We start from the raw sequence: 25,597 nt of genomic DNA, 5'->3' as shown, positions 1-25,597 counted from the left end.
TCAGTTATAGAAGGTATATAATTATACAATACAATTATAGTAGATTTATCCAACCTACTGTACCATGTCTCAGGCAGGCTAATTCGTAGCATGTTGCAAATGTGTTTTTTTTTAAAGTTATACCTCTACCTGTTGCACATTGAAATTTGAAGTGTTCTTACATTGGCAAAGAAAAAGTATATTTTCTCAGCCATTCACTATCACACTGCCACATGTACACACACAGCTGTAGATGTGGGTGAAGGTCTTGCGCTGGTTAAGTGGGACACTGTCTGAGATTAAATCCACTCTGTGTGGATCATTAACAGAACAGTGTCAGTCTTTATTACCTGGTCTATAAATAGACAGTTTAATATGCAAACATTGTATTCTGTCAAACTGGAAGAAACAACTAAATCAACCATGTCATGTAGTCTATTGCTTTCATGTAACAGATTGACATTTACTTGTTTTTTTACTAGGTATAAGACAATGTACATCCTTTCTTAATTTGGTCCAGATTCTATATTTGCACAGAAGCTCATTGTTACATATCCTATCAGAGCTTTGTCCCCTCTGTGTCCTCAAACACTCTTCCTGTCCTTGTACGGTGAAGAGCGTGATCAAGAGGCGACCCAGTAGCTGGCTGAGAGTTTATTATGTCAGTCAGATATCAAAAACTGAGCCACTCCCTCCCTTCAAACACGAAGAAGAGGGTTTCCTCGTTCTGCACGACCATTGGCTCAGGGTGCCATTATAACACCCAACATCCTTTCAGGGGAGCCTATTGGGTGGCTTGCATAACAGAAAGCTGGCATTAATACAGACATACATCCCATTCCAATCTTTGCCCCTCTGATTATTTGGTGCCTCGGTGCTATTGCCACCAGACAAGAGACGAGAATAGCAACATTATAAATGTGTGGCATGGATCATAAGGGGGAGAGAATGGTGTGTGTGTGTGTGTGTGTGTGTGTGTGTGTGTGTGTGTGTGTGTGTGTGTGTGTGTGTGTGTGTGTGTGTGTGTGTGTGTGTGTGTGTGTGTGTGTGTGTGTGTGTGGTGTGTGTGTGTGTGTGTGTGGGGGGGGGGGGGGTTATGGCATCACCTCTTATTACACAGGCTCATTATATAACACCACTTTAAAGGCTGCATTCACATGGACCCCTAAAGGGTCAGTTTTTATACTCTCAGTTAAAGTAGCACTTTTTATTAGTTTTACTGTGTACTCCTACTAATATGGAAAGTCTTGATCACATGTTGTCTCACCAAATGGCAGTTTTATGGTCAACCATCATACCACTATAAAAGATCTACGGTAAGAAACAGAAACAAAATATTAAAAACATGAGGGCATAAAGCCTAGAGGTCAAATCAGTGTAGCTAAAAAAAAAGCTTTATTAGAAAGGTACAGTAGGTCTTTAGTCCTCTCAAAAGAATCAACCGACTGTGTGGTGGAGTGGGCTGCCCGGGAGCACATACTGTAGGTAGGTGTTCGATGCCTGGTGGCGGAGGTGGTGGGAGGGGTTGACCATGATAGCTTCCAACTTCCTCCTCATGCATACCTCCGCCACCAAGTGACCCTGCCAGTGCAATTGCAAAGAAGAGGGCACTTGGCACTATGGACTGATAGAACATCTGCAGCATCCTTTTATGCTTTTGCTACACACCTCTTAACCAAGGATGTATAGCTGATCAGCGAAATGTATTATGTCTTCATCTAGGAAACCTCATAGAGGGAAATGAAATGGCTTGAAACAATCTTTCAAATGCTATCCATCTCATCTTTCTGTGAGACCTAGGTCACAGGCTTGTTGATGTTGGCATGTATCCGATGTGATGGGTGAGATTGGGACTGAGATGGGGGACTGCCTCAAGTCACCCCTGGCCTGTTTCAGTTCCTTGTCTGCGGACATGCCACTCTTCTCTCCTTTCCCCCTTCCGATCTCTCTATAGCCTCTCTCTCTCTCTCTCTCTCTCTCTCTCTTTTGAAGCGCCTGATGGCTTAATGTTTAGGCAGGGTACATTACCACATGGCACAGATTGAATGCCCTCATTACTTGTCCCTGGTTCAACTACCGGCTGCCTGGACTGTTTTCTGTACGCATGTCTTCCCCCTGTTCTCTGTCCGCATCTACTGTCTCTCTCTTCACTGTATCTATCTTACAGAGATACTTCATTTCATTTGCTACTTGTATCTATATGAGTGAGTGACAAACACAACTTTAATGTTTTATTTTTTGTTCTTGGCAATGGCCATTTGGATCTACAGTAGGTTGGTGATTGCAGACGCAGTAAACAGAACTGTGGCCCTCCCCATGAATCAGTTTTTTAGGGACACAGACCTACCGTCTGTGTAGCAGTCACACTGGCAGCAAAAGATACAAAGATGCATTGCACATTTGGGGGTCACGGGTGCATATGGTTATTGGTTATACATACTAATGGTCCAACAGGCATTAGTCCGTCGACACCGTCGCTAGCCTCACATCTTTGTAGCTGAAGTTGATACCTGCTGGACGTTTTTGTAGCTTTGTAGCTGTGTAGCTTTTGCGGCAGCTACGAACATCTGATGTATCTTGTATCTTCATGTCGCTGGCTTCAATCGAAAATGAATGGTAGACCGTATCTTTGCATCTGAATGTGTGAACGCAGCATTAAGGCGTACAGCAAAAAAAATCCTGGTTAAGCCTAATGTACCTACCGTACATTAGGCCTCTTTTTCGCTCTACACCTTAACCAGAGGATAAAGACCATTAAATTAGGCATCACACACATGCACAAACAGATGTGTTTTTAGCACAAAAAGCTCCTTGGCTTCACTTTACAAACATTTTGAGCATTGCACAATCCCTAGTCTCCGTCAGACTGTGAACAGAGAATGTGTAAAACCTCATTAAGCAGGGCTGTAGCAGCATGTTTCTCACGTAAGCTTTCTCCCCAGCGTTTTCTACTAGGAAGGGGAAAACACACACACACACACACACACACACACACACACACACACACACACACACACACACACACACACACACACACACACACACACACACACACACACACACACACACACACACACACACACAGTTATGTGAGACTGGGACTGACTGCCTCAAGTCACCCCTGGCCTGTTACAGTGACATAGTCTGAGGATATGCCATGCTTCTCTCCTTTCCTCCTTCTGCTCTGTCTATAACTCTCTCTCTCTCTCTCTCTCTCTCTCTCTCTCTCTCTCTCTCTCTCTCTCTCTGATGGTAGAAATGTGACAGCACAATGTTTCAGTATCTGGCTCTTATGACTTGGCTCTGTGGGGGGGTATCAGTAAACTGCGATGTCTCTGGGTCAGTCTGTGTGCAGTCTCAGTCTGTGTATCATTGGGTATAGTGGTAATGTGAAGAAAGATGACTCAATGGCCACTTGTAATGCTCGGTCAGAATGAAGCTTTGGCAAAATTGTGGGTCATCTCTGGTGCCAGTTAATACTGGGTCAGGACCCACAGGTGTAGGTTAGCACTGAGATTTGTACCTTGACAGACACAGCTCGTTTCCTTTGCTCAGTAAATGGTAAATGGTGCATTTATATAGCGTCTTTATCCAAGGTGCTTTACATAGATTGTGCATTACATTCACCCATTCACACACACATTCATACACCGATTGCGGCGGAAGCCATGCAAGGTACCAACCAGCACATCGGGAGCAATTTGGGGTTCAGTGTCTTGCCCAAGGACACTTCGACATGTAGACAGGAGGAGCCGGGATTCGAACCGCCTCAGTGTGACTCAACTTGAGACTACCATTTTGGAACACCATTTGGGCACATCTGTTCCGTGAGAACACATTAGTTTTGTTTCGTTTCATTTAATTGCAAAAAACAATGGTAAAAGGAAGAGAAGATAGAACAGTACATTATGATGTGTTGTTGTGAGCTTTGAGATACTGACTTGCCCATTGGTGTGCCTTTGGCACAACATGTTTGGAAACCATTGTAATAGACTCAAATAGAGTGATAGTAAAAGAAAGGAAAGGCACTCTGATCTTGACCCCATCTCCCACCTCTGCAACATGATGCATGCATCTGCATGATGCAGACATGTTGACACTGTTCTGTCTATTATGTCAGTTTGTTTTTCTCTGCCCACCTCTGTGGCTTGGCATGGGTCATGCGTCGTTGCGGTCGGCATAATTATTGGGTGGTGCACTCCGTCGGGATTCGTCTGAGTTCAACATTTGTTTTTTTGGCTACGCGAGTCACAGCGTGATTGTTTCTTTCTTTTTTTTTTTATGCTGCTGATCTGATTCTTGTATTTACATTTTTCGTTCATCTCCTATTTTTCTGTGTAACATTTGAAAAAGTAATAAACATTGAGCCATAACATATATACAAAACCAAAAAAAGCTGCTGTGGTTGTTGATGCGCTGAATACAGAGTCTTCCCAATTCCTGAGAGGGAAAGAGAGAATTAAGTGAAAGAAGAGCAGAGTAAATCATGCCAACTGCTAAATTGGTTTAAGACCTTTTTTCCCCTACATTTCCATCCCCATCTGGGACACCATTGTGAGAACTAACAGTTGTTCACAATGCTCAAAAAGTACTCTTTTTTTTTGTCCGCTGTCATTTGTCACCGTTATGAAATATCAGAACTGCCTTAATGTATATCTTGTATTGCAGTATTAACCATTAAAGCCATTATACTTCATTGACCGGTGCATCCCAGTGGTCTGTACTCTGTACCCACCTTAAAGGGGACTGCCCAGGCCCAGGCGGTGGCGTAACCGTCTGGGCACCCGACTGGTAATCCAGTCGCAGTGTGCCGCGGGTTCGACTCCCGAGCCCGACACGGCCTTTACTGCATGTCTTCCCCCATCTCGCTCCCATTTCCTGTCAGCCTACTGTCAAAAACCAATAAAAGGCGTAAGCCGCAAAAAAAAATATCTTTAAAGGGGACTGCCCATAACTCAGAAGTCCCATTAGTCCAAACATGCGCTGCCCCGCTTGCTGTTATGTTTAGGGTTAGGGTTAGCGACCCATTTAAAAATGCCCCTACTGGCCTACACCAAATAATTGATTTTCCCGTTGCGACGCATTGTGAGCTTATACATCTGCAATTTTCGATGTTCGCCCGAACATCGGTTTGGGAATGTTTGGGATGCTACTAGGGGTTCATATGGTTAATACAGTATATCCAGCCTGAACCAGTTCTGTTCTAGATGGCCTGTGTTCCGTTCTGTCTTCTCTTCGCTGTTGTTGCCATCTGGGGCGGGACGCAGCGAGGGGTTCATTTCTGAATAATGGCCTAACCACAGGGTCTAAATTAGTGCACCAGGCGGATAAAACAGAAGATTTGGCTTCACACTTCAATGGCCATTGCCCTCTATTTGTCTGTTCTCTACCCCCCTCTCCCCCCAACACCACCACCCATCCAGCATTTTCCTCTCAATGTTTATTTTCTCTTTCCCACCACCCCTTGTTTTTCAATGCCTGCCTCTTCTTGCTTGCTTTCCTTTCTATCACATTCTCCTCCTCTTCCCCATTTGGGGTCTGTCTGTCCGTAGCACTTTATTGACCTGTTATTTCAGCGTATATGTGACTTGCATGAAAACCAGATGAGTGGGGCCCCTTTCCGTTTGGCTCGCTTTGTTCTACTACTGGACTCTCAGTCAACTCTCCTCAATCACTCCCCAGCTCCTTCCTTCCTTGCTTTCTTCCCTACGTTATGTAAGAGGGTTACTTGTGAACAGATCAACAATCTGTTTTCCCGAAGCCTCCTTTAATGCGCCGTTGTGCGTATATAAATATCAATTAGGCTTTAATCACATTAACGCCGGTGTCCCTATTCTGGACATTCCGTTATAGGTGAAGATTTTCAAAATTATCGACACTTTCATCCTGCGACACCGTCGTATGACGACGTCTACTCATAGGGCTTAAGTGGCTACGTCACAACAATGGTCACAGCCAAGCCTCTCCAAAGCTAACTCAAATCTAAACTAAACTAGTTGCTTTTTGCCAAACCAAACACTGTAAAAAACTGCATCCTGCTCATTGGGAAGGATCTGACACCTGCCACACACCTATAATAAGCTTAATTTAATTAATTTACTGGAACTTTGCGAAAGACTGTTTCCCCAAATAGCTTTGATTGAAATATAGATTAACTGTCTCAGTGCCACAGGACGCCTTTGGACGCCTGCCCCTGGTGGCCGCGAGTGCCATTGGCGCCTTTGGACACCTTTTTGAAAAAATAATAAAAAATAAAATCTGCATGTCATGCACAATATAATTTCATTTTCTTTCTTTTATTTATAATGGGCTTCGGTGGCAACGAGGGCCAAAACTGGTGTTCACCAGGTGGCACTGTTAATAGCGGGGATCAATTTGACCAATGAGCCCTGTTAGATGCGGCGGTGGCTCAGGGGTAGTGGCTGGATGGTAACCGCAAGGTTGCCAGTTCGAACCCAGGCTCTCCCAGAGTTATTAGTGTCGAAGTGTCCTTGAGCAAGACACTGAACCCCTAATTGCTTCTGATGTGCTGGTTGGTGCCTTGCATGATTTCCGCCGCCATCGGTGTATGAATGTGTGTGTAAATGTAATGCACAATCTATGTAAAGGCGCAATATAAATGCACCATTTACCATTTAGATACTTGAAATAATGGTTAGGCACACATTGTACAATGAGTGTAATCATTTCAGTGGGATTTATTTGATATCATGTTTTGGCTTCTGTGGCCCTAATACATGGAATGACCTGCAAACTACTTTAAAATTGACCACATTGGTACCCCTGAGTCGTTTTAAAACCTTGGTGAGCATACAGATCCCCACAATATCTAACTGTTTTTAGATCGTTTTGAAATTTGTCTTAGCTTTTATTTGTAACCTATGTAATTCACATGTATACCTTTTGTTGATCTTCTGATGTATTGTGATGTTTTTTTTATATGATATTGTATTACTCGACGACACTGAAAATGAGGCAGCGGTGGCCTAAGGGTTAGAGGAGCGCCCTTGTTGCCGAAAGGTTGCCGGTTCGATTCCCCGGACGGGCAGGAAAAATCTGGGTGGGGAAGTGATTGTCATCACTCACCCAACACTGCTGAAGTGCCCTTGAGCAAGGCACTGAACCCCCAACTGCTCCCCCTGGAGCTGCTTAGTGGCCAACAGTATAAGACTGTGGTTGTACTGGTCAGCTCCCAGGTTTTTGTGTGTGTGTGTGTGTGTGTGTGTTTCTATGTGCAGGGCGTTGCTGAAAATGAGCACCTGTGCTCAGCTACTTCCCTGGGTAAATAAAGAATATATATACTGAAAATGAGTTTAATTACTCAAATTACTAGTAATTTCGAGAATAAATACAACTTGAATGAATAGAGAGTAAAGACTGTAGGGGTGGACCCTTGAGCCTTGCATGTGTGTGTGTGTGTGTGTGTGTGTGTGTGTGTGTGTGTGTGTGTGTGTGTGTGTGTGTGTGAATGTAATCCACTTTGTAAAGCACTTTGGAGAAAGGCGCCATATACAGTATAAACGAACCATTTACCATTACAGCAACTGTGGTAGTTCTTGGTAGTTATGCAATTGTTTGATGAAAGATTTCTTTCTATTGTTTACAAAGTTGCTAAGATATGCAGGCCATCCTAAATAAGAATGTGTTCTTAAGTGACCAAGAGAGAGAGAGATCCATCTGCTCTCACACACAGGACGGATTGTAAAGAGATAAAAGTTCCACAGTCAGCTGTTTCAACTGTGGTCACCCACACTGTCTAATTAATATGTACATAGATAACGTTTAGAATCCACAGTAGGGTGGCATTGGCATGGAGAGATGAGACATCTACAGTAATGATTTTGTATATTGTGCACTATTCTCTTGTGACCTTCTCTCAGAAACACATTGGTGGCCAGCCTCTCAAGACACAGCCAGCGTCTATATTTACCTGAAGTGTATTTATCTTGGAAGTTAGGTAACAATTACGACGAAGCGGCTCCATAGCAACAACAGATCATGGGCTTAACCTGGCCCTTTTCTAATAGACGCCCGTGATACCGCACCGCTAGTGCAGCTGCAGTCCTTACAGGATCCACAGGGGGCTCTGACCTCTGATCCTGTCCTGACGCACAACAAGCCTGTTAGATCTGGCTGAGAGCTTTAAAACGCAACATGAGATCAGTAATTGACAGAGAATAGTGGAGAGATTCTGCTTAGTTTCACTCAAGTCATTCAAGTGGATAATTGGAGTTACTGAGTCAATGATATGGTTAGGAAACAGTAATGGGTTTTCCACATTGTTTTGGCAAGTTGTATATTATTCATTATTACTTTATTATAACTTTATATTTTATTCCATTATATATATATATTAACTCAACTATAAATAACTATGGGGTTATTTTACCCTTTGTTTGGGACCAACAATCAATGACACATTGTGTTTGTAATGGTTTTATTTGTCAGGGGCCCACACATATTAAAGCAGAAAATGTACAAACTGGTCAAATAAGTTATTGGTGATAGTCACACAGAAGTAAAATACCTTTTAAAACATTAATACCCCTTCCTAACAAAGCCACATTAGGACAATTCAGATATATTCAGTCAGATATGTTAAATTGATTTTCAAAAGATTCCCTACGATTTTCCAAATGTTCCATCACTCAATAAAAATGCCCAATACAAGCTTCTAGCTCAATCTGATAATCAGGCTACCCATTTGGTACTTTCATAAGGAGAAAACATGCTATAAGAATATTATTTAGTTAAAAAAATGAATCCGATCTAGTAATTCAACAAAAAACTTGTAGACAGGCAGTTGAAACAAAACATTACCAGTGTCAAGACTACAGTAGGATGCATATTTCAACAGTCCAATTCCAAGCGCACATGTAACTCTTGTGTTTAACTGTTTAAAACCTACCAAAGGGTAAAATAATACAGCACATACATGGCATCTGATTTGGACAAGTTAAAGAGTATCAAAGGAAAAACAACAACACACTCCATAGAAATACATGGCTGGGAGGAAAAAAATGCAGCAAACCAATTAAGTACTGTTGCCGTGGCCTTTCTGAGGAAAGGTCAGATCAGATCATGAGTGTTCTTTTCTTCACGCCTTTCACAGGCCTCCCTCTTCCTGCAAAAAGAAGTCACGTTTTCATTACCTGCTTCTGACAGGAAGAGACCTAGCTGTCCATCAGGAGGACTACCTCAATGTTTCTTAAGCCAGACAATTATTCCACAGTCTTCAAATAGTAATACTACAGAGAGTTTGTAATTATGGCCCCTAAAAGTTCCGCATAGGAAGCTATCTTTTGTTTGTCATTTCCGTTAACAAAAACATACATTTAAGTTTTGGAATTTCCATTTCTGCTAAGCAGCGACTCCCCGCGAGGTACCAGACAGGCACCACCTATTTGATTCACAGTAGGAATTATTTACGCGACTTCAAATGCGAAACGGACGTACAGACTGTTTAGCAGAAGCATTTGAATATTGTGTGAGCCAACAGTATGTCTTGAGAGACTTCCCCATTGTTAACGGGCTGTGTTATATCAGGGAGGTGCTTTGATGTGCATTATCATTTCCCGTGGGTTTTGTGGGTTGTGTACAAATGTGCACTTTGTGATGTAACTCTAAACCAATCATTTGCAATTGATGGCAGGACACTTTGTGTCCCTGTGTTTATAATAGATTGTGCATGTGTATACGTACACACAGGCACACGTGTACATTCACGTGTTGGATTTTACATGTACATAATATGGGTATGGGAGTGTACAAAGGAAGACCAACAGAATGTGTTCCAGTCCAGACCTATGTACTGTATGTTCAGCCATGGGCTAAATCCCAGCTTAAACTTCAACCATCACATTGATTTTCTTACTTATTTGCCCTGTGCAATATTCTGCTGAGTTAGACCTTAAGTCAGCCATTCTGCTACGTTGCCCACCTAGTATTTACTGTCCATGTAATGAGTAATGTCTCCTTTTTGCAGTTGGCATAGCACATGTCTACTGTCAAATTTGCACAGTATGGAAGAAAGGTGGTACAAATGGAATTCCTTTGTATAGATTTTCTGCAGTTCCACATTACAACTCGCTGAAGTCAATCTGGAATTCTGATTCAAATCGGACATGGCAGCTTTGAGAATCATCTCAATCACCATTTATTTATACTCGGAAATACAGTTGAGGGCAAGCCCTCATTTCAATGTAGCCGAGGTTACAATTCACAAATACAGTCAAAACAATACATCAACACAACATTATAAATCAGGATAAATTACAAAGGAACTTAAATGCAGAACGATCAGTAAAATAAATCAATTGAAGCAGGAGCAATCACGGTGAAATCTTTTCTGGAGCATTCCTTTGAACTGACCAAAGGATGGCAGGAAGCTCAGTTTTAAGGAGATTTGAAGTTCATTCCACGAGGTTGGGCCATTGACAGAAAAAGCTGTCTTGCCCAACTCTGTCTGAGCCTGAGGAACCTTGAGCCTTAAAAAATCACTAGGGCGGGTCTGATACATGCTATTGTTCAATTCCAACATATAATATTAAGTCTACATGATAAAGGTAGACTAAGCTTCACAGGCAATTCATGGACCACAAACTGCCAGCTCTTCTTTCCCTTTTGGGGAATGACATATCTCTGGGATTTAGACTACCCTGCTCTCACCCCTCAATGGCCCCCTGGACCATGCAACATAAATATATATTGGAATGTAAATGTATGCTGCTATACTATGTGGTCTGTACAGGAACACCACACGTGATGTAAGAAAGTGTGAGGAACAGTTTTCTTGAGACCCTGTATGAGCAAACATACCCTGGCAATACAAATAATTCTGATATGGACATGGTATGTGCGTGTGTGCCGGTGCATGCGTGCGTGCTTGAGAGAGTGAGACCCAGTGCAGTTCTTCTGCTTACCTCCTTGCTTTCGCGGCAGTCCCCACAGATACAGCCCAGGCAGCCGTTAACCACCTGTATGCCACACAAGACTGTCTGCAGCACGCCCATGCACAGCAGGATGGCAAACAGAACAATGTGCCACAGCACTATGTCCTTAGGCAACTTGCACTCTGTCCATAAAGACTCGTCAGACAGGTAGCTGCCGTTTCTGCAGGGATACAGACATGAACACAGGTTAAAGATAAACCAAAGTATGTGCGATTGAACGTGAGCGATGCTGGTCTTGGGGTATAGGAAGACACAGTGTGATATTAATGACTTGTCTTGACTTGTGTGCTGGTAGTCAGGGAGCTGAAATTAGACATTTTATGTGCATTTAAACCTTAAGGAAAATATTATGTAGAGTCATAGCGTGAATCTCGTTTATAAAAAAGAAGAAAGGGGTTATATTGCATTGAATTAAGGGCTTGGCTCAGGCAGAATATTGTTTGTTGGGTAAACTGTGCTGTAGTATGCTGTGGTTTCTCTATACAGAACATGCTCTGCCCAAGCATGTAAAATACCTTGAAGATGCCAACAGCCTCTTACTGTATCTACAGCATTAGTCAACATGAGCTCTCATAAACTGCATGGACTTTTCACACCTTATGGTTATGATTAAGAAAATCGATAAACAATACCATGTTTGTGTGGGTATGTAGGGGTAGGGGGCACTTACTGTGTCATGCTGGGGCACATAGAAGCCTGTTTCTTATGCTGAAGTAACGTGATGGCCCCTTTTTCATAATACCCAGATTTTGTATAATTTTTTGATTCACGGAAAGTTATTGTCCCCCTTTAGACAAAAATATGAATGTTCCCAATCTGAGAGGTTCTGAGATGAAATGCAATAGTCCATTAATAGACTTGGAGCAAGTAATTAATCAGATATTATGGCACCATTCTTTTCTAATTTTTTTTAAAGATTTATTTTTTGTTATCATTTGGCCATAAACAATGAACTACAATAACAGTCCCTGTCACTGCCAACACTGCCAACACCAGCAGCAGCTTCTCACCTATGTAGTTACATCAGAAGGGCGTATGCATGCAGGCAACCCCCCCCCCCCCCCCCCCCCCCCCAAGTAACTCTCCCAGCATAGCTGCTGGCGGGTACACGCACCCCAACCAACCAGTAGGGTCAAAGAACACAATCTCCTGCCAAGTTCAACTGTAAACCACTGGATGTGAATGTGTTCACTGAAGCACATTCCTCTACAGAGGAATCGAACCCTATAATCTCCACACGGTGTTGAGCGATTGCTTTTACGCCTGTGCCGCCTAGACACCCCAAATACATGATCTTTAATGCCCTACATTTCTTACAGAACACAATCTAATCCTTAAAGTTTGAAAAGTTGATGCCGCTGCTTTGAGGCTCAATCATTGCATGAATTTATATTGAGGTTGAGGCTATCAGAAGAGACATTATATTATGATATAATATAATTATATTTTATATATATATATATATATATATATATATATATATATATATATAATATATATATGATATAATATATCATTATTTTTTTGATATTATGTAAATAATAATAATATTTATTATATTCAGTCTAACAAGAGTACTGTGTACTAAAACCACAAAATAACAAATAAGCACAGGCCTTGTCTGCCCCCTACTGGATGGTGTTTGTGTTACTTCTGATCAATATACGCATCAATATTCATATTTTACTGTCATTCCCATAAAGCAAAGGAGCTTACACATTATGGACCTTGTGTGTAAAAACTAATCCAATAAATGTCAATGTACACATGCATCTGTGTGAATGGATCTGTGTGTGAGCATCTGACTGAGTGTGCTTGTCATACAGCTTGTCATTAGTGTAAAACATTTCTAAATTATGTATGGGTTTTTTTCTCCCTAAGATTTTCCACGTTAAAAAAGCAGATGTACACACTCACAACGCATTGCAACGCATCGTGAGCTTGTAGATTGGCTATATTTGGAATGGCAGAAATATGAATTAGGGTAAAGTGGTTAAACAAAATGTTTAAATGTTTTTTTCTGCTGGACCACATTTTGATCACCACTGTTGTAATATACACTGGGATAACATACACAATGTTATTAAGTGGCTAAGTACATGACACTCACAGAGGGAGGCCTTCGAAGGGGTAAGTCCATTCGTCTTTGGTGCCATCATTGGTCAGACATTTTGGCCCTTTAGCCAGAGCTGCTGAAGACACACTGGTGCAATAGATGGCTCCAATCAGGCCAAAGCCAGACGAAAAGACTGAACTCAGCATCTGTTAGTGTTGTGAACAGAAAGAGGCAGCAACGCACGCACGCACGCACGCACGCACCCACGCACGCACGCACGCACGCACGCACGCACGCACGCACGCACACACCCACGCACGCACGCACGCACGCACACACACACACAATAATGTAAGACTCTTTTGGAGCACTTTTGTACTTGTATTGATAAAGATTTCCATTTCCATTTGGACTGAGTAATAGCCCATCACTACACTAGTCGCCATGCCCACAAGCAGCTATATAGTTGTCAATGTGTGGGCAATACCATCCCGATTTGCACCACATTTACCGCTTTGTTCACAAACTGCTGGCTATAGTTAATTAAAGATTGGACAGGTAGGCAATGCCATTAGAGTTGTTTTTTCAATGAGAAAAAAACTGATGATAAAACGGGTTTTAATGGGCTTATAATGGCAATTCTAATTGGAATAGAAAAACAATGATGCTGATTCAACCACGTGGTAAACAGGAGGGTAACAGCGATTTGGATACTGTTCTTGTGATTCCTATTGGATGGCTTTGAAACAGTGATTTTGGTTGGGCATCTTTGTAACGGCATATTCTGATTTGAAAGCCTTTATAAACAATTCTTATGTGTTATGATGAAAGCAATTCTAATTAGTAACCCGTCCAATCAGAAACACTGCTATTAACCTGTCCAATCAGAATCCAATCATGTACAGAAAAGAAGACACTGGTGGGATTTGATTCAGAATCCAGTAGTCACATGGTGTGGTTTGTCAAGCAAGTATCTCAAGCACTATGCCAATTGGCACACTATCTTAGGTATTATATATTGTCTTAGTCCATTTATTTTTTGTTTTGTTTATATCACTGGTTCTTAAACTTTTTTTTCTTCTTTTTTATTTTTTTATTTCATGGACCCCATGGTGGTACTGCATACATTAGGGCCATGGGCCCCCATAACACTGAGAGTGAACAAATGGAACCATATGGGTTTCTGTTTGTACACTCTCAGAGATACAGACCTGTAAGTGTCCATTTGGTTCATAGGTTTCATAACTATAGCCTACATCCATTAGCTGGCACCCCTGGAATCCCCTGGCCTGGACCACACTGAGAACCACTGTTTTATATGACAAGGAAGTGTAAATCTTTCATATGGCTTTACTCACACGACAGCGGTTTCCACAGCAACCTGCTCCACAGCAACCTTTACCCCCTGCTCTGATAGCTGAACAGCTGGGACACAGCATCTGTCAATTCAAACAGTAAGTGTCCTTTATTAAGCAAGCTATGTAAAACAACTTTATGGAACACACCTCAAACACACTGTGGTTCGTCGGCCCCACCTTAAAAGGGAGCGGTATTGGATCTAGTCTGGCAGTCAACAGGCTTCTTTTGTTAAAGTGGGAAATTTGGTATATAGTCTTTTTTATTGGCTCTATGTACATACATTCATGAATCCACTTGCGGACCGGCTGTCAGCATTGAGAAATGTTTTTAATAGGGGTTTATATGTGACCATACCATTAACATCCCATATAAGGCAAAAATGTCATTATGCTTTAAGCATGTGACATGTCAAACTAGGGGTTTTTCATGATTCTGAATCCATTCAAAGCATTAGTTTTGCACAAAAAACACGCCTTGGGCTAAAGACGGCCATAGCCGCAATGACAAATGTGATGTGGTCAGCACATTTTGGCTACTTAATGCATAATGGTGGGGGGGGGGGTGTATGTGAGACATAGTTAGTTAGTTAGTTAGTTTAATTTATTGTCCACATGTGGAAATTTGTCTTCGGTCTCAACAACAGCAAAAACAAAACAGCAACAACACTTACACAATTATTTTCATGGCAAAAATGCAGGACAACAGTGGCAAATACATTGGCGTTAGGAATGAAGGAATGGTACGGTTAGCTTTTGGTACTTTGTACTGTCTACCAGAGGGAAGTAGTCCGAACTCCCTGCAGAGTGGATGAGAGGGGTCATTTGCTATCTTGACAGCTTTGTTTTCGAAGTACTTCCTTGTAGATACAACTTAATTGTTTCTGTGTCTTCCCAATGATTTTTGGGGCTAGGTTCACTATTCGCTGCAGCTTGCTTCTTTATATGCCATACCATACCATACCATACCACATTGCCATGTTAAAAGTCAAGATTCCCTCTATCAGGTTCTTATAGAATGTTTCCATGATATGCTTGCTCACTCTAAAGGAGTTGAGCTTGTGTAGTAGGTGGAGGCGTTGGTTACAAGTTTTAAAATCTGGTCAGTATTTTCACTGAAATTGAGTTTGCTGTCAATATATGTGCCTAAGTATTTAAAATAGTCTACTACCTCCATTATTTGTCCACTAATTGTAATGGACTGCACTTTTTCATGATTCATCAATGACAAGTTATTTTGTTTTTGTCACATTGATCCCTAAGGAGCTTTTATCACACCAGTTCTGAAGAGATGACACATGTACTCTGTATGCTTCCTCCCCCGCTGTGCCCCCCTTCTTCAGTAAGGCAACCAGGGCCATCATCCGCATATTTGAACAAATGAAACATATCCTGGTCTAAACTGGAATTAATTTGTATATAAGGAGAAAATTAAGGGGGATATGATAGTCCCCTGTGTTGCACCAGTGTTAAGCACAGTGATGTCGGACAGAGTATCATTAACACGGACCTGTTGAGGACGGTCAGAGAGGAAGTATCTGACAAGATGGATAATACCTCCATTTACGTTTATGTCAATGAGTCTCTGCAGAAGGGTGTGTGTATCTGCATGCTGTTGAAAGCATAGGTAAAATCAATAAAAGGACCCTGGCAAAGTGGGAGGGGACTTGGAGATGCTTTGACAGAGTGTTAAACAGGCTGATAGTTGCATCATCAGTTCCTCTCTGACTTTTATAAGCAAATTGGAGTTGTTAGAAACCGTCGCTGTAATTGTCTGCTTATAACTCTTTCAAAACATTTTCCTAAAATGGAAGTAAGAGCAATGGGCCTGAAGTATTTTAGTTCAGTGGGAGTGGCTCCAGGCTTCTTGGGGAGAGGCACAATACAAGACATTTTCCATAAATTAGATCACATATTGGATATATACCATGATTGGGGACACATTGGCGTCTTTGCCATCTATCTATAAATGCACCACGTCTCTGTCTGTCCCCCACAGGGAGTGCAGTGACCGGGCGGTGTCGAGTCGGTCGGACCTATGGTTGTCCTGAACCGCCACAAAAGGCCTCTGCCCAGGCTCTGGACAGGGCCCCTACCCATGGTCCATATATGGAGCTGGCCTGTTCTGACATCACAACACTCCATATTTGGGCATGCCTGACACAGAACTCCATAGGAATAAAGGGACACAGAGAGAAAGATACAGAAATCTCCATATATGGGTATAAAAGGGACACAGACAGATGGGTGGAAGGGGCACTCTGACACGGGTACAGCTGCTATTGCATAGCCGGGTGGGGCATGGATCTCCAACTTCCATCGTTACCGACTCGGTGCTCTACAGCCGGGCACCGGTCTAGTTTGTACAATTGTATTTTTGTGTCATCTCTTATCTCCTATACCAATATTTGTGAATACCGAATCAATTATTAGTTTCTTGTTCCAAAGGGTAATGCCACCTAAATGAGTGTGCCGAGTCATGGAACAAGAGTTTCTCAGTATACAAGGCTCTGGTCACTATCACAATCTCGCTTATGATGCACTAGTGATAAAGACACACCCTTATATGCATCAAAGGTCTCCATTTACAACACACATCATATAATTATGCATTATTATCTAAGTTCCTGATATCAGACTTGTTACTATCAGACGACCAGTTGTGCAGAGTGGAAGTCACCTTATAATAGTACAAGTGAGACAAACTCACACAAGTTTCAAAAACTAAGTGGACACAGGACACATCGTGGATGCTATTGATCAGTGGTTCTCAAACTGTGGGCCCAAATTATTCTTAATGTTCATCCTAATGTTGCACATTAAGAGGATATGCTATTTGTGCAACATTGTTTTCATATAGTATAAGTGTATACAGGGTATCTGCACATTTCTAAAGTGGCAATTTAAGGACTTGTAAAACATTTTAAATACCTCTAAAATGCAAAAGATATAAAAAAATCACTCCTGTGTGAAGTGAGGGGCGCTCTTATCATCATACAACATACGTCATAATACATCATCTCATTCCGGCCAATTAGAATTTGCGTCCTCACCTTCGTCTTCAATGTTTGTTTTTTACGCAATGTTTGTGTTTACACAAACACTCAAAACTGGCCATTCATTATCAATGGCATTTAATGTTTGTGTTAGTTAGTTCAATGTTTGTGTTTACACCCACCCTCAAAGCTGGACATAGGAGGGGCTAGCGCCCCTCAAAAAAGAATAAGACCATTACTGCATGAACAAACTATAATGTAAAAATGGTCAAACCTTGGAGAAATTGGCAAAAATGGAGGCGTTGTGAGCTTGTAGGTGAGCAACTGTCCCAAAATGTATCTGTAGAACCGAGTCAAACCAAATGTATGCCTTAACTCAGTGTCAGGGTGGCGTCCCCACCCCAGTTCAACTTCAAATATGACTATTTTGGGGGGTTGCGGCCTGAAAAGTTTGAGAACCACTGCTATAGACCATAGAGACATCTGTTGCTGAGAAATTAGCAGAAAGAAAGGGAAGAATGTGTTTAAAGGCCTATCTTATGTGTGTATACATGTGTATTGTGTATTTCAGAAATATAAAAAAAAGCAGTATGTGTCAAGCCACTGATTGATTTAATTGATTTACTATTATTTATAATATGACATAATTCAATACTCACAAAGAGTCCTCCTCCAATGAGTCCCCCCATAAGCCAGACCTCCAAGGTGATCTGACTGTTCTCCAGGCTCTTTCCATCAGGGAAGAACAGGAGCAGGTTGGAGATCATACAGATGAACGCTGAAGGCAGCAAGATCAGACCCACCAGGCGGGCACACTTTCCTGTACAGCACATCCTTCTCAGTTTGTTGCTTCTTCTGTCTCTCTGTCTCTCTATGCTCTATGCTGAAAAAAGACGACAACCGCGGCCACCAAAAAAACTAAAAGGAAAGTAACTCAAAGACTGAGGGGAGGCTCGGGAAGTGAGTAACGACTCGCCAGGGCCAGCACACACAGTCGTCACAGGGTGGAAGGCAAACACTACACATGCAACAGGACTGAGAACAAAGGCCAAGCGATGGTTTAGCTGCCTGCGAGATCACGTGTGACCATCTACTTGCAATAATAAACCACAGAAACTTTTGGTTTAACTCATAGAGATTTTTGTATTTTTTACTCAAAACATATCTTTGCCTCTGCAAATGTTGCAAGGTGTATATCTCTAAACAAATTAATGTAGGGTAATTATAGCAGAACAGAGGGGATGGGATGGGGGGATGGGAGGGTAGATGTCTAGACTGCCCTTTGATACCTGAACATGATATCAGACACATTAGTTCCATTTATGGTCTGTTGCGTTAACATAGGCGTCCTGGGTGTAATAAACACGTGTTTGTCAACTGAAATGGACATAGACAGACTGGGGTGGAGTCGAAATGACAGAGCATTTACAGTACTGTATTACTATTTAGAGTGGGATGTCAACTCCAACTTCTATAAACCTAGAATGTTCTACAAATTAATTGACCGTGTCTATTTGAAAGAGGAAATTGGATAATAATCTAAGAATACCTTTTTATGGCCGTTCAGTGTTCCTAATGGTGGTGGGTTAATGAGTATCAAACTGCTGACATTGACAGACCTGCTGAATGTTATCAGCATTCTTTGTCGCTGTGCAATTAGAAATTCCAATTGCAATAGGTTTTCTGTGTTATGGGTATCTTTGATGAAATGTGGCTAAATGTTTATTAAGAAAAAACTCTTGTTCTCGATCGGTCCCAACATAGATACATGTCATAATCATTACTCTACATGAACTGAACAGAGAACAGAGAACACAAAACAAATTAGAAATTACATACACTAAACATTGCAAACCTGTTTAAATTGATCTAATGTTAACTGGTAGTATTCAGTTAGTATTCCAGTCTGTAGGGGCTTTGCATAAAGTGAGTGGCAAATCGAGTGGCAAAGTGAGTTTAACATTATTTAATGTCGTTTAATGCAATCACATTTCTGTTTGGATGTATGGGGCTGTCAAGGCCAGAAAGTATTTTTTTGCCACTCAGTAGGCGTTCCTGGATAACTTCCAGGTATGATGATGATGATAGAGGCCCAGGGTATGCAAATATATCAGGGAATACTACTGGGACAATATTACCCTTTGTGAAAGTACATTTTAACACTTTCTCTTTTTTTTCCCCAACAATTTTTATTTTCATCCCCATCTTCTTTTCCTTTCGGCTTTTCCCTGCCACAGCAAATCATCTGCCTCCATCTCACCATGTCCACCCCTTCTCTCACACCAACTAACTTCATGTCCTCTGTCACTATACATCCATACATCTTCTCTTTGTTCTTCCTCTAGGCCTCCTGCCTCGCAGATCCAATCTCAATATCCTTCTATCGATATACTCACTATCCCTCCGCTGTATGTGCCTAAACCGTCTCAGTCTGGCCTCTCTGGCTTTATCTAAAAAACATCTGACATGCGCTGTCCCCCTGATGTACTCGTTCCTGATCCTATCCATCCTTGTTACTCCCAGAGAGAACCACAACATTTTAGTCTCTGCTACCTCCAGCTCTGCTCATCTTTTCCTGAGTGTGACTGTCTCTAGAGTCTACTCTAGTCTAGAAGACCATACAACATAGCTGCTCACCACCGTCTTGTACACCTTACCTTTCATTCTTTCTGATACTTTCCTATGACTTTTCTCCACCCATTCCAACCTGCTTGCACTAGTTTCTTCACCTCTTTTCCTTTTCTTTTCTTCTCCATATCTTGTCAAAATAACAAAACAAACATAACCTTTAAGCTTCCCTTAAGCTGCATTTGTTTTAAATCCTGCCATGTCATGTGTTTTGATCTTGTCTTTTGACATTTTTCGCAGCACTTCTTTCACCTGACAAATATTACTATGTATGTAATCATTTCTTGTTTATTAGGCCGTACTTGCTTTATTTAGTTAGAGTGTAGTCAGTGTAGAGGCCCATGCAACAACACATGCTGCGAGATCTAGCAAATTAGATCAACACATTAGACCTTTCTGAAGTCCTAAGATGTTTTCTAACCACTCCTGAATTCATGTTCTTTGTGCCAAAAATATATATTCTGCCTAAATTCGTATACAATTTAAAACATAGCCTACTATTTTTTCCATAAATGCTTATTTTCTAAATAATAATAAATGCTTATTTTCTTATTTTAACCTAATGTGGGTAATGTTACTCTTATCTGACTTGGCTATTGATCATTGTATCCATTGAACCAGTGGTTCCCAAACCTTTTCATGTCAAGGACCCCCAAATTGACACTAATTCGCCCGCGGACCCCCTATTTGAAAAGATACGGCTCTAGCAGTGAGCTAAGGACCCCCAGTTTGACATGCATTAGTCTATGGACCCCCATTTAATTGCATTTCTATCTCTGAGACCTCAGTTTATTATTGTAAAATTAATGTTAATTTAACTCTGGGACCCGTTAGGGTCCATTTGTACACTCTTGGAGTTACAGACCCATAAAGCTCCCTTTGGTTCCAAACTGTAATTTAGCTGGGGGCCCCCTGGAACTCCCTCAAGGACCCCTGGGGGTCCTCTGACCCCACTTTGGGAACCACTGCATTGAACGATTGTGCAATCTACCATAAACTAACAAATGACCGTACGCTTTGTTTAACCAGCCAATAGCATGAATGTAAACAGACAGCTATGATGACCCCGCTGTCACAGACAGGCCTCTTTGCTTTCAGCTAGACAACTGTCCTGATCCTGAATCCTATGCAACTACTGCTCACCACAGCTAGGACGATCAGAAAACCGTCCGATATAAAGAATAATATTAAAATGGCAGCAGTCTGTAATTCAGAATAATTTATGTTCACACTGTAGACACAAGGAGTTAAAGGAAACAGGAAGAGAAGACTACCAGTCACCACGTTACCAGTCAACCAACAGCACCAGCGGAGTAGCTCTTCATCTGACATGGCAGGCAAGAATAGTTCTGTTTTTATGTAAACATTTCAATGACTTCTATATGAAACATATTCCGTATGAAAACTGCAGACAATGATGTGTGACTATATACTCCATGTCCTCTGTTTCTAACCAGACCAAGCAACAATTAAAGAGCTCATTTCTAGGTGCTTGCAAGCGAGAAACATGGCATATTGCCCATACAGCCAGTTTCCGGTGGGCGCCGCAATATTGACAGCAGATGGTGCTATAATCACAGGTACTATCATACATGACTAACCCAACATAGGGTAATTACAGATCATTTAATAAATAACTGTTGTGTGTTCTAGGTTGTAATGTTGAGAATGCCTCCTACGGTCTGACAGTGTGTGCTGAGCGAACAGCCATACAGAGAGCAGTGGTGGAGGGCCACACAACATTCTCTGCCATTGCTGTGACATGGTAAGACAACTAACATGTATTACATTACACAAATTACCTTTTCTATATACAGTACATGTTACCCCCGTCTCTCCCCACTAGTGACATCAAAGACCGTTTTGTGGGGCCATGCGGAGCATGCAGACAGGTTCTTATGGAGGTGAGACACTTTTGCGAAACACTTGAGACATTATATTATGGACAAAATAAGTTCCTACACCGATTCTCCTCTGAAGCGGAAGTTTAATGTCACCACCAGATTTCTTTTACAAACTAACATTGAAAAATCCAACATTAACACCTCAAGTGTATAAGGAAGGTTGCTTCATTAGCATAATTCCCCATTAAACACTGATTTGGGATAACGGTTCAGTTATGAAGACACAGCAAGACATAACTCACTGATTAGAAAGCATGATGACTACATACTGTACATAATGAGGTCATATATTATCTCTCCATTATTATTTTCTTATTAATTTCTCTTGACAGTTTGGACCAGATTGGAATGTCTACTTGACAAAGCCAGATGGATCTTACAAAGAAACCAGCCTAAAAGAATTGTTGCCTATGGGCTTTTCTCCGGCCCACCTTGCAAAGGACGGTCCATGCATGTTTTAGTAATTTCATGCATTAAATCGATCTGGGGTTACTTAATTAACACATGCAGTCAATGTCTGGTTTAAATCTCCTACACAGAAGTAGGAGGTGAGTAGGCAACACGTGTCGTGGCTCCATGAATAAATCTTAGATCAAAATGAGAAATGAATTGTTGTGCAACGGTCTTCATTTTTACCTTCACAGCCTTTGTATTTTATTATCATTACACCAAACACCACCGTTTAGTTTAAATTCCTTTTCCAGAGATTTTCTGTCTGAAAATGATCAGCATGGGTGTATGGTTTTCATGGGCAGGCACTCTTTGTTTGGAGATCCTAGATCTAAAAACCCTATTTGCAGTAACATAGGCAGAGTGATGTACACCGACCATGATCAAATTGCCAATCGATCTCCTAAATATTAGCTTCACTTCCTGAGTCCTGGTGTTAACCACTAGGCCTATAGTACTAGGTAGGGTAGGCTAAGCACCGAGCACTAGCACACAAGTTGAGCAATGATTGGGCCAATAGGTTTACTCGTGTAATATGTTCAACTTATAAGAGTTATGATGATCCATACAAACTGTAAATGCATTGTTTTCTGGGCCGGAGAAGAAGTTGTGTCAGTTGCCTTGTGGTTTCAGGACCCTGGCCAGCTCCCAAGCAGGGGTGGTTAGTGGTTACTTGAGACCACTCAATAATCAGGACATTCATTCACCTTACAATAATACAACATGAATGAATGTGAGAGCAGCATGATCCCTCTCAGTGCTCAGTAACAAGTATGTATCACTGCTGGTCCACCTCAGTTGGTCACAGCAGTGCCACACTGTTCAGAGACTGGATTGCATGTGGTTGTGTATGGGGGCTGCTATCCTGAGCTACCCTGATCTTTTCAGAACACCATGAGCGGTGGTTTGCTTCAGCAACTTCCATGGATGGCCACATACTGTACAGTAGTGGCAGCAGGACACATTGTAATGGTAGTCATTAGGGATGTCCCGGTCATGTTTTCTTTGCTCCCGATCCGATTATTTGATTCTGAGTATCTGCCGATTTTTTTATAGAACACTTATGCCATATGACAATATCCAAAACCACAGACAATATCCAGTCTAATATGATATAGATATAATATTGATACTAGTAGGGATGTTCCGATCACGTTTGAAATGATATGATCGGGACACCCCTAGTAGTCATTTTATCACTGCTTGATGAGTGCAAAGATTCCGTTTCCAGAGCATGCATGTAGTTTCCTACAGATCTCACACAAAAATACAAGGACTTTCCAAAACCCTGAAGATGGAATTACTTTAAGAAAATGCCCAGGGTGCTGCCTTGTGGACAGAAAGGGAAAAACATCTGTGCTCGGTAACAGAAATCTTCAACCTTTTGGTTGGGCCAAAAAGACTCAACAGTAAATGTGATCCTCCCAAAACCATACTCCTCCACACTTATCATACAGTATGTATACTCCGCTTTACCACACAGCTAAAATCGTGAGTGTTCATTTAACTCAAGTGTATAAAAAGCGACCCTCTCAGGACTTTGCTATACAGGATTATGTGGCCCACCACATCTGACATTTCCAACCTCACCTCAAATCTCAACAAAAAACTGGTTTGATGGCATGACTGTCCCACAATTATAATGCAGCACAAATTCAATTAAGAGAGAGAACAACATTATCTGGAGCAGTCCATTTTAGTTCTATGGATTTTATACTTTATTCATAGGATAAAGTTAACATCTAACAAACAAAACCACACACTCGCTCACTCACTCACATGCCCACATCAAGCACTCGTCACACAGGGGCTCTCTTCTGATAATCTCCATCAGCTTCAGTCTTGGGAACCATCCAGGGTTATATGGCCATCACTTGTCTACAGGTTTGTATGGATCAGACCATACCTTCACCCCTAGATATAAACAGAAATATAGACAAATTCAAAATTGCAAGGTTGTAAGCATGTATATATATATTTTTTAAATACATCCATTATACTGCTTTAGTTCTTGTACTGACAATTGTATTTCTTTTGAACTTGTTGAATGAATGATGGCAAAACCTGCCAGAAGGTTAATGGTTGAATTAAATAGAAGCCTTTTCAGAAACAGCTTCCACTTTGAGTTTTTTAAACTACTGATCCATGTACCGAAATAACTGGTATATATATATATACACATGTGAGAGGGTAGCAGTGTCTTACCCACTGGCTGTATATCTGCTTGGTTGATTCCTGCCCGGTTCACTTTTTGGGCTTTTTCTATGGGAGAAAAGAGAGGAGGGGGGGAATCAACTGGTGACTGGTCAATAAAGATACCTTGAAGACCCTAACAGGGGTCCGCATAAGGTTTCTTCGACTATGCATGCACCTCATGGTACCACAGCACCTCAAGGCTCCAGTCTAGACTTCCCAAAAACAAACTGGTCAGGCTACTACTTGGCCTTACTCCCTGAACCCACCTCACCCCTGCCCATTTTGATAGGCCGGAATGGCTTAGCCTGTAGGGTTGACGACAGAGTACAGCAACTTGCGTGCTACACCAAGATACCCATGTACGACGTGTCTAAATACTTAAATATATTTTATAGTCTACTTAAAGTAGACTATAGGCCTAACACTTTTTAATTAATGTACAGACTACAGTAATGTTTCACATTATGATCGACACACAACTCTGATTCACTCAGCGATGATGAAACGTCTGCACTCTGAAGTGGATGTCTTTGACTTCAGTTACACTGCAGGGAGTGGGACGCATCCGTTCCGTAGACTCCCTAGCCTAAGATTTAGACTATGTATTCGATTTTGATTTTTTTGTCAGAATCGATAAAATACATCTACGAGAGTCTAAATCTTAAGCTACGTAGGACCCGTGGTTAATCAGCCGAATGACTATAGCAATATTGCAATTGTGTTGGTTTTAGCACATGATGTTGAACTTGAATTGCTGTTCAGATATGTGAAGATAAACGAACGTGTGCAACTTACTGTACTCTTCTTCGTGAGCAAGTGGATAGAACAATATGGGGTAAAATGCAGCGGCAATTGCCGTTATAAAGCCTCCAAATACCAACGCTATTCTGGTATTTCTCGACATTTTAAATGTGAAGTTCTCCAGCCAGTGTGTGTGTGCGTTTCTAAATGACGTTCCGGAGTAGAGGTCATGACGGTGTTAAGAGCTGCGTTCAAGGACAGCACAGCAGGGTTTACAGTTACACTTCACAGGGAACTTATTGAGTAACATAAAAGTCATATTCCTGTAAATTGTGTCCTT

The 25,597-nt window shown here is 41.5% G+C and overlaps 2 protein-coding genes across 2 annotated transcripts; both read right to left on the bottom strand.

Moving 5' to 3' along the window:
* Window positions 1–1,416: 1,416 nt before the first annotated feature.
* Window positions 1,417–18,171, bottom strand: tm4sf5 (transmembrane 4 L six family member 5; the record flags this gene model as incomplete). Its single annotated transcript, XM_079491281.1, has 5 exons — window positions 1,417–1,560; window positions 10,902–11,091; window positions 13,042–13,193; window positions 14,346–14,426; window positions 17,998–18,171. The coding sequence occupies 5 exons, from the start codon at window positions 18,169–18,171 to the stop codon at window positions 1,417–1,419; spliced, it is 741 nt and encodes a 246-aa protein (XP_079347407.1).
* Window positions 18,172–24,014: 5,843 nt separating this feature from the next.
* Window positions 24,015–25,512, bottom strand: smim20 (small integral membrane protein 20). The gene is made up of 3 exons (XM_079490859.1): window positions 25,312–25,512; window positions 24,526–24,582; window positions 24,015–24,234 (listed from the first exon to the last, which is right to left on the bottom strand). Exons 1-3 carry the CDS (start codon window positions 25,418–25,420, stop codon window positions 24,191–24,193), a joined length of 210 nt encoding a protein of 69 aa, XP_079346985.1. The 5' UTR covers window positions 25,421–25,512; the 3' UTR covers window positions 24,015–24,190.
* Between the last annotated feature and the right edge of the window lie 85 nt (window positions 25,513–25,597).

The sequence above is a fragment of the Electrona antarctica genome (genome assembly GCF_951216825.1).
Source record: "Electrona antarctica genome assembly, chromosome: 21".
Lineage (NCBI taxonomy): Eukaryota > Metazoa > Chordata > Actinopteri > Myctophiformes > Myctophidae > Electrona > Electrona antarctica.
This window is presented reverse-complemented; position numbering and strand designations above follow the sequence as displayed.

What these genes read in the sequence shown, in the direction of transcription:
- smim20 (XM_079490859.1), bottom strand. Translation starts at nt 25,420, where the DNA reads ATGTCGAGAAATACCAGAATAGCGTTGGTATTTGGAGGCTTTATAACG. An exon ending in TGCTCACGAAGAAGAGTACA is followed by an intron (nt 24,583 to 25,311) that starts GTAAGTTGCACA and finishes TTTCTCCCATAG; the next exon opens with AAAAAGCCCAAAAAGTGAAC. An exon ending in AGCAGATATACAGCCAGTGG is followed by an intron (nt 24,235 to 24,525) that starts GTAAGACACTGC and finishes GTTTATATCTAG; the next exon opens with GGGTGAAGGTATGGTCTGAT.